The sequence below is a fragment of the Fusarium oxysporum genome, chromosome 12, assembly GCF_000149955.1.
Source record: "Fusarium oxysporum f. sp. lycopersici 4287 chromosome 12, whole genome shotgun sequence".
Taxonomy (NCBI): domain Eukaryota; kingdom Fungi; phylum Ascomycota; class Sordariomycetes; order Hypocreales; family Nectriaceae; genus Fusarium; species Fusarium oxysporum.
The window spans coordinates 1,557,190-1,565,495 of NC_030997.1; the positions used below are offsets into that span (position 1 = coordinate 1,557,190).

General features: G+C 49.3%; 4 protein-coding genes across 6 annotated transcripts in view; 2 read left to right on the plus strand and 2 right to left on the minus strand.

Moving 5' to 3' along the window:
- Positions 1-118: 118 nt before the first annotated feature.
- Positions 119-1,031, plus strand: FOXG_14584 (uncharacterized protein; the record flags this gene model as incomplete). The annotated part of the gene is made up of 3 exons (XM_018394638.1): positions 119-731; positions 795-852; positions 944-1,031. 3 exons carry the CDS (start codon positions 119-121, stop codon positions 1,029-1,031), a joined length of 759 nt encoding a protein of 252 aa, XP_018254165.1.
- On the minus strand, positions 815-2,897 carry FOXG_14585 (uncharacterized protein; the record flags this gene model as incomplete). Of its 3 annotated transcripts, XM_018394640.1 has the most annotated exons (12): positions 815-1,312; positions 1,359-1,530; positions 1,585-1,847; positions 1,902-2,039; positions 2,086-2,123; positions 2,170-2,192; positions 2,245-2,367; positions 2,420-2,438; positions 2,487-2,509; positions 2,562-2,652; positions 2,699-2,740; positions 2,794-2,897. In XM_018394640.1, 12 exons carry the CDS (start codon positions 2,830-2,832, stop codon positions 1,282-1,284), a joined length of 1,002 nt encoding a protein of 333 aa, XP_018254167.1. In that variant the 3' UTR covers positions 815-1,281. The 3 variants fall into 3 exon arrangements, with proteins under 3 accessions (XP_018254167.1, XP_018254168.1, XP_018254166.1); XM_018394641.1 differs by having other exon boundaries at positions 875-1,312; positions 2,487-2,652; positions 2,794-2,859; XM_018394639.1 differs by having other exon boundaries at positions 875-1,312; positions 1,585-2,039; positions 2,794-2,832.
- A 94-nt stretch (positions 2,898-2,991) lies between these two features.
- FOXG_14586 (uncharacterized protein) lies at positions 2,992-4,048 on the plus strand. Its single transcript, XM_018394642.1, has one exon. It carries the CDS (start codon positions 3,106-3,108, stop codon positions 3,874-3,876), a length of 771 nt encoding a protein of 256 aa, XP_018254169.1. The 5' UTR covers positions 2,992-3,105; the 3' UTR covers positions 3,877-4,048.
- Positions 4,049-4,392: 344 nt separating this feature from the next.
- FOXG_14587 (uncharacterized protein) overlaps positions 4,393-8,306 on the minus strand; it is a gene marked incomplete at both ends in the record, with an annotated part of 11,492 nt that continues 7,578 nt past the window's right edge. The window contains 3 exons of the mRNA XM_018394643.1: positions 4,393-4,443; positions 4,547-8,135; positions 8,188-8,269. Of these exons, the coding sequence (XP_018254170.1) occupies positions 4,393-4,443; positions 4,547-8,135; positions 8,188-8,269 (3,722 nt within the window). The remainder of the gene's footprint in view (positions 4,444-4,546; positions 8,136-8,187; positions 8,270-8,306) is intronic.

Here is an 8,306-nt window from a genome sequence, read left to right on the forward strand (position 1 = left end):
GAACCTTCAAGTCAATTTGCTTTGGATTGCTGGTCGGAATAGGCAGCGGCGCGCCCTCACCTCAACACGATATCCGATTAGGCGACGTAGTGATTAGCCAGCCTCCAGGGACACTTGGATGAGTGGTACAAAAGTCTTGCCGCAAGGAGGATTTCAACGTACAGGCTTCTTCAACGCTCCTCCTCAACTCCTCCTGACTGCTTTATCTCGCCTTCAAGCTACCCACATGACTGAAGAGAGTCGAGTTCCCGAGTTTCTAGCTCAGCTTGTCGCAAAAAGTCCGCAGCGGATCAAGGACAAATTCGGCTATCAAGGCGCCTCAAATGATCGACTCTATCAGGCAGACTATGATCACGTTAAATCGGAAAATCCAACATGCAACGAATGCGCCAAATCCCACATTATTCATCGAACCGACCGAGACGACAACGATCCATATTTCCATTATGGCATCATTGCTTCTGGAAGTGCGGCGGTAAAAGACGGCAAGACATGTCAGCGACTGAGTGAAGAGTACGGCGCATTGTGCTTTGAAACGGAAGCCGTAGGCCTGTACTACTTTCCGTGCCTTATCATCCACGGCATTTACGATTATGCAGATTCGCATATGAGCAACCTTTGGCAGGAATATGCTGCTGCCACGGCTGCAGCATTTGCCAAGGAGCTACTGCTGTTTGTAGCACCTGGCCGGGTTCGGCGAGAGAAAACGACCTTCTACGAGGTTGCGTCTAGTAAGTGAACTTTTGCCGTTCATGTTGTGAGGATATCTTTGGCCACCTATTGACATATGTTAGTCGTCAAAGATGGCTTCAGAACCTCAGTGTCAAGTCTCGCTGAACGAATTTATATCAAGTATGTTTTACCCTTTTATAAACGGCTTTTTATGAATTTGGAATAGACACATGTTGAATAACCAACCCATGAACCTTTAAATGGTCGACAGCACACGCTACAACAGTGAAGACGCCCAGGAGAGCACCAGGTGCGAAGATGGCACCCGACCTCTTAGCCTAGAGGCCATAGAACAATAGGGAGAACAATTTCGTACCAACCACTGTTCTGGCTCATTTAGCACTGCAAAGACTGGTGCATCTACTGAACAAGCGATTCGCTGCTTGAGTACTTCCTCTAAAGAGAAGAACAGAACTGGATGGATAATAACCGACTAATCTACACTTTTGAGATTCAAAATACTGATGCTGTTTCCCCGCTGAACCACCCAGACGCATGTGGAAGGTTGATATCTGCCTTAAACAAAGCTGCTATTCCAACGCTGGATTTTCATTCTGGCTTCGTAGCATACACCGACCAACTATTCACCATTAGTACCACACTTAACTGTTTCGTCTGAGACTTACATCGGCCAGTAGGAATGAATATTGACATTCTTAATATCCTTTCGCACATCTGTCAGAAAAACCTCGACTTCCTCTTTACTCCAGCCAAGTCCGCCCTGACCATCAGGGCGTGTGAAGACAGCGAGACTTAAAGCTGCCAAAGCATCTAGAGTGTTCTGCTGGGCCCAGGTACCTGTCAAAACCTTTAGTAGCTGCTGATAGGAAGTTCTTGACGGGGCTAACTGACCAATCTGCTTATGTTTGGGATCCTTGGGCCATCTGTTCAAAGGCCACTTGCGCTTCACAATGTTCACATCTACAAAGCCCGCTGCCTCAAGTTGATCCTTGTATTTCAACGCACTATCCATAGAACGACCATTCTTGGTGAAAATATCGTGTAGAAGTTCTGACCACTTGGATAGTGCTGAGTCTTTTGTCAGAGTGTCATCGTCGGAGAGGAGAGGATAGATGATGTCGATCATCTCTATTCTGCCTCCAGGGTTGAGGTTGCTGTTGATACGTTTTAGACTTGATGAAAATGGTACGGGAGATGAGCTGGCATACTTGTAGCTTTCGCTGAAGAACTTGGGCCAGTCGAGAATGGAGCCTGTGAGAAAGCGAGCAAAGACAAAGTCAAATTTGTTAGAATAGTCCCATGGCTCCTCGAGATCGTCTACATAGAACGAGGCGTTGGGGGGAATGCTTTGAGATGTCAGTACGTTCCGTTACCATGAGAATGAATACATACACCGAAGGCTGAATCGGACTCAAGTCGACGCCAATGACCTGAAAAGTCAGTAATAGACTCCCAAGTCATCCTCGTAAAACTCACCTCGCACTCGGGATGCTCATCAGCTGTCCAATTTGTTAACGTCATGCTCGTTATTATGTAGCTTGCAGTACTCACCAAACTCGATGGCCCAGATTCCAGTGCCACAGCCCGCATCAAAAGCGCGGTTGAGCGTCTTGGGCAAGGGAGCTGCGTGTAGTCTTTCGTCGAAAGTGAGCAGAAAGAGATGATGTTGAAGATCTGCGGGGTTATCTGATTAGAAAGGTAAGTGAGAAGGGAAGGTATGGTGTACCTAGTCGTTCGTTCTCAATCTATACCAGGTCAGTACTAATTACTATGTAAAGTGGAAAAAGGCATACCTCGTCATTAGGAAGTGCATAAGCTGTGTCAATTAGTTCAACTTCTTGTCGCATCTGCTGCACATCAGATCTTACCTCCATCCTTGTAAGCATGATAAGTCCTGCCATTCTCCTCACGATACCTCAAAATACTGGATCTTAGTGATGTAGTATCGCTACCGGTGTCCTATCAGACATTAGCTGCTGCGATCTTCCTGAAAATATCCACTTACGTCTCCGAGGGCGGAGTCAGCATCAGTGTTATCCTGAGCCGCCTATCAACTGATTAGCAAGACCCTGGAGGGTTTCAGTCACAGTAGATGCATACGTGCTCATCAACAGCAAGGGGGTCCTCGTCTGCGCACATCGTCAAGGGTTCGATTTAGTGTTTGACGTTAAGTTAGATCGAAATGGCGGTCGGCACGAGTGGAGTTTGGAGACGGATGATCTGTCACCAGTCACGTGTGATAAGAGTCACATTCCAGTCTGTATCACGATAACATCATACTAGCATCATAGCGGCTAGATCAGGATCACAACATCCCTGTCGATATTCAAGGCCCAGAGCGGGGTTTTGAGTGATATTGTCAGAACCAACACGCAAATCAACGACCAACAAACCAATCACTATCAAGTGTCTATGCCCAGCATGTCTCACGCAGAGAAAACGCAATACGATTCGTTCGCGCCCAAGTATGCGTCTGTGGAGGAATTGCCCTGTTCGAAACTGGAGGGGCAGCTTGTGAGGAATGCTTTGGGGGATTGTACTGGCTTGAAGGTACTGGATCTTGGCGGTGGAAGCGGACTTCATGCGAGGAGGGCGATTGATGCTGGGGCTAGTGTTGTTGATGTTGTTGACATATCGCCCGAGATGATGAAAGCGGGTGAGGAGATTGAGCAGAGCCTTGGACGAAAGGATCGCATTCGTTGGTTCGAAGCTGATGTCACCAAGCCGGTCGCAGAGCAAGTCAAGTTGGAGGAGAGATACGACATCGTCATGGCCAATTGGGTTTTCGATCATGCCACCTCCGTTTCAGAGTTGAGAAGCATGTATGAGAATGTCGTCAAGAGCTTGAAGCCTGGCGGAAAGTTCATCGGCGTGAGGTCAAAGAGCATCCGCGCCAATTACATGAGCTACGGAAAATACGGTGTCACCTTTACCGATGTCACGGAGATCCCTGGCGGACTGAGGTACCAGGTCAACTGTGTGACCGAGCCACCGTTCTCATTTGAGGCAACTTCAATGGAATCGACTTTCTCGCTCTCTGATGACATTGGAAAGGAACTCGGACTGGTTGAGATACATGTTGCCCCAGCCGAAGAGACGGAGCTTGTCAAGAATGACCGCGAGTTCTGGGAGGATTATCTCAGGGACCCCAACTTTGTTGTTGTAGTGGCTAAGAAGGCGTAAAGCGTGTTCCAATATGAGTTATCCTAGTATACAATGTCTACTCCTTGTTCCCCATGTACGGAAATATTATCCGTTGTCCTTTCTCCACTATAGCCTGCAAATACAATACAATTAGCTCTTCAATACCTTCCTTCCTCGCCTGCTCAATCCAATCGTCCAAATCCAGCTCCCGAAACTCGCCCCTGTATGTCTCTTGCATGTATGAAGCGAACTCTGCTGGCGACACCTTGACACTACTCGAGTAATGCTTGAAAGCCACGCCTGAGTGCGTTCCTTGAGAGGATACGACAAACTCAGCAAAGGAGTCGGCGACATCCGCGACAGGGAGGAAGTCAAAGTAACCGCCGACATTGAGGCTCGACACACGTGGTACAGCATTGACAAGCTTGGAATATCGCAGCAAGGCGTTGAGTGCATCTTCGATAGGAGCCTCGTCACCTACAATAGCGCAATGCCGATGGATTGAGACAGGCAGACCCCTCTCTGCATTCGCTGCTGCTGTTTCTGATAGTATCTCTAGGAATACTTCACCTGCCCATTTGGCTGCTGTGAACCCTTCTGATCCATCTATAGGAGGTTGATAGTCTTTAACGCTAATTGGTGGAAGGGCAGCATCTGTGTTGGGGTCGAGCAGCGTAACTCGGCTTGATGAGATGTAATGAATAGGAACCCGGCGACCAAGAGCGAAGAGACCCATCTGTCGCGTCGACTCCACGTTAGGTGCACGAAGGGTTGAATAGTTGTTGAGACAATGCCCTTGAGATCCCGCGAGAATGATAGTGTCGACAGTTGCTTGAAGGTGCTGGTACGTTTCTCTTTTGAGTCCCAGCATGGGTTCACTCAGGCTGCCAGGATACACCGTGACGCGATCATCCTTGAGGTGGCTGACCTCAGAGTCTGGGTCAACAGCGATGCAGTGGATGCGTGCGACTGACGGTCGGCTCAAGAGAGACTGGAGGATCTGCTTCCCCAGAAATGATGTTGAGCCAGTCATGAGAATCTCAAGACCAGACTCTGTCTTGATAGGAATTGTATCGCTTGAGTACTTCAAGTCGATAGACAGAGGTAAAGTTGTCTCGGCCTCCCAGTCAATCACCTCAGGCACATTTTCAGAGCCCTTCTGCTGCGTAATCAAACCCGCCATTCCGGCCAGCGTGCTAAAGCGGTACATGTCGCTGAGAGGCAGCGTAACGCCCATCGAGATCTCAATTGCACTTCGGAGCCTGACGAGAAGTAGGGAGTTGCCACCAACGCGGAAGAAATCTGTGTCAGGCTCAAGTCTCGTTCTGTTGACAAGTCCCGCTTGAGATAGTACGTTGTGCCAAATGAGTCTCAACTCTCCTTCACCAAGCGTTGGCTTTCGGTCCGATACCTTCTTCAAAGGCTCACATGATGCGGGTGTTGTAGGTAGAGGCAAGGCTGCTATAGCACGACGATCAACCTTTCCACTGCTATTCAACGGCAGCTTCTCCAATTCTATGACCAATGCAGGTCTCATGTACTGAGGAAGTGGCAAGGTACTCGCCAACTCTTGCAATTTCGAGGTATCCATAGAAGGTCCCGGGGTCAGCACAACATGCGCAACGAGGAAAGCTGGATCACCACGGACAGTGACAACAACATCCTCGAGAGAATCATTGAAACGCTGTAGCATGACGTTGGCGACATCATCAAGATCGACGCGTAGCCCACGAAGCTTGACAGTCGTATCACCGTCCATACGGCCCATGAACTGAAGATCGCCATCAGCACGGATGAGGCCCTTGTCTCCAGTACGATACATCGTAGTCCACCACTTTTCAGTATGCTCAGCTGTCGCAAACGGGTTCGGCACAAACTTCTGCGAGGTTGACTTCTCGTCGAGATAGCCGAGCGCAACGCCAACGCCGCCAACGCAGATCTCACCGGTGAGTCCCTGCGGAACGACGTGCCCATTCTCATCAAGAATGTAGATGGAAGTGTTGGGGTTCGCTGGACCAACAGATGAGTAAACACTGTCGTCTCCATCATTGTCGAGGTCAATCATCTTCATGGTAGCGCAGCATGAGATCTCAGTGGGCCCGTAACAATCGGTGAGAGCTGGAGGATGTTGCAACGTCTTTAAAGCCGTCTTCAGCTGAGCAGTGATGGCTTCACCACCAGAAGTCGCGTGTCGCCAAGATTGCATTGCCTTCACAGTTTGACCTCCATGTCGAATGAGCATGAGATACTCAGTGGGAGTTCCCAACGTGAATGTGACTCGCTCATCAGTCATGAGCTTACTCAAGGCGAAAGGATCACCACGACTTTCACAAGGCGCTATTACCAGTGTACCACCAAGTGCGAGAGCCATGAAAGCTTGGGCAAGGGACATGTCGAAGCCAAGAGCACTCTGCTGAAGAACAACCTCTCGACGGAGAGAGAGCTTCAAGCTCTTGGTGGCGACATAGTTGATGATTCCCCGTGAAGAGAGTCTGATACCCTTTGGCGTACCTGTCGAACCGCTTGTGAAAAGGACGAAAGTCGTTTCATTCTCACTCTCTAGGTTTGCTGCAGTAATGGCCTCGGTCGAGTTGGGCATGTCAGTCAACGAAAGGACAGGCGCCCCATTGGAGAGATGGTAAGCACGCTCCTTGGTAGAGCTTTCGCAGAGTATCAGATCAGGTCTGACAGCCTGGAGAATGACCTTCAGTCGCTCATCAGGCAACTTGCCATCCAAAGGAACATAGACGCAACCTGAACGGATGATGGCCAACATGGAGATGACCCAACATGCGGTCGGCTCGCAGAGAACAGCTACCCGTGAACCAGGCTGGAGCTGAGACTGGATGGTTGAGGCAAGGCTGTTGACCCTGACCGCAAGTTCTTCACAGGTGAGCTGACCATCGGCATCTTTGACAGCGGCATCATGAGGGCTCCTCTTGATAGCCTCATCCACCTTCTCTGTTAGCGTTGAGGGCCATTCGTAGTCCACCATATCCCCATACCCAAGCGATAGTGCCTTGTCGATACCGGTTTGATCGTAAAGGCTGATGGTCTCCAACGTCTTGCTTACATCTCGCGATGCATCGTGCAACAATGCCAGATATGTAGATAATAGAGTGTCGGTTCCTTCTCTTGTATACAAATCTTCTCTTGCAACAACTTGTACGTAAGTCGTGTCATTGTTGGGCGTAACACTAAAAGCAAGATCGTAAGGACTTTGAGCATCAAAGCCATCCTTGAACTGTAGGTTGCTTCCACCAAGCGGGATTTTGGAGAAGTTTCCTTGTCGATAGTTCATGGCGACTTGGAAGAGTGGTGTACTGGTTGACTCTCGAGGGACGTTCGCCTTGTCGAGAATGACATCAAAAGGAACTCCGATGTTGGTTTGTGCTGTTCGATAATGCCGAGCTGTTCTCATCACTAGATCTGAGAACCTCACATCCTTCTGAATGTCGAAGCGAAGGGGCAGTAAGTTCAGGAAGAAGCCGATGGTCTGTAAGCTACTTTCGCTGCGGTTCGCATCTGTGACACCGATACAGATGTCCTCCACACCCAAAAGCTTGTTGAAGAGTGTTTGCAGCGCGGCAAGGTAAAAGTAGAAAGGAGTGATACGCAGAGACTGGCTTGCTCGCTTGATCTGGTCCGAGAGCTCGCTTCCAATGTCGATGAGAGACTCGACGTTATGATACGTCTTGGGAATAGGCCGTGACTTGACACGAGCGAATGGGAATAGTGGAAGAGTGCCTGCACTTGGTGAGTGCAATTTGGTCCAGTACGAGATCCTGTCGTCCATCTGGCCGCTCTCGACGGCCCTTCGTTCCTCGACTGAGATGTCCATGTACTGCTTCGGTGACGAATTGAGCTTGTGTCCCATGTATACGGCGTTGAGATCTCGCAGGAAGAGATGCATGCTCACGCCATCCATAGCAATGTGATGGTAGGCGATAATGAGGGAGTGCTCTTCAGGTCCATGAGTGACAAGTATGACTCTGAGAATATCTCCATCAGAGAGTTGCCAAACATGGTTTCGCCAGGTCTTAGTCTCATGTTCCAAAGCGTGACCATCTTCATCCTTGACATGCTTGAGGTAGTCTCTCGCTGAAGCAAGCAGGCCTTGAACAGGCTCGCCGCTTCCCGGTCGGGTAAAGAAACACGTTCTCAACGAGTCATGGTGATTTGCCACAGTGGATACGGCCCTCTTCAGTCGTGCAATCTGGATGTTTCCAGTGGCTTTATACACGTAGACGCAGTTGTACGAGGTATCATCTTTGGAGAACTGACTTAGAAACCATAACCTATATACAATTTAGCTAAAGTACATCCTGTATACTGCCATGAAACATCTACCTCGACTGAGCATACGACAGCTTCTCCACTCGTTCTAACTCCTTTTCCTGCTTGACCTCCTCTTGCTGCTCCGTTTCCCCAACTGTACTCGGTGTGGTTGCATGACCTGATCTGACGGG

Excerpts from the sequence above, each read along its gene's own strand:
- FOXG_14586 (XM_018394642.1), top strand. The coding sequence starts at position 3,106 with ATGCCCAGCATGTCTCACGCAGAGAAAACGCAATACGATTCGTTCGCG.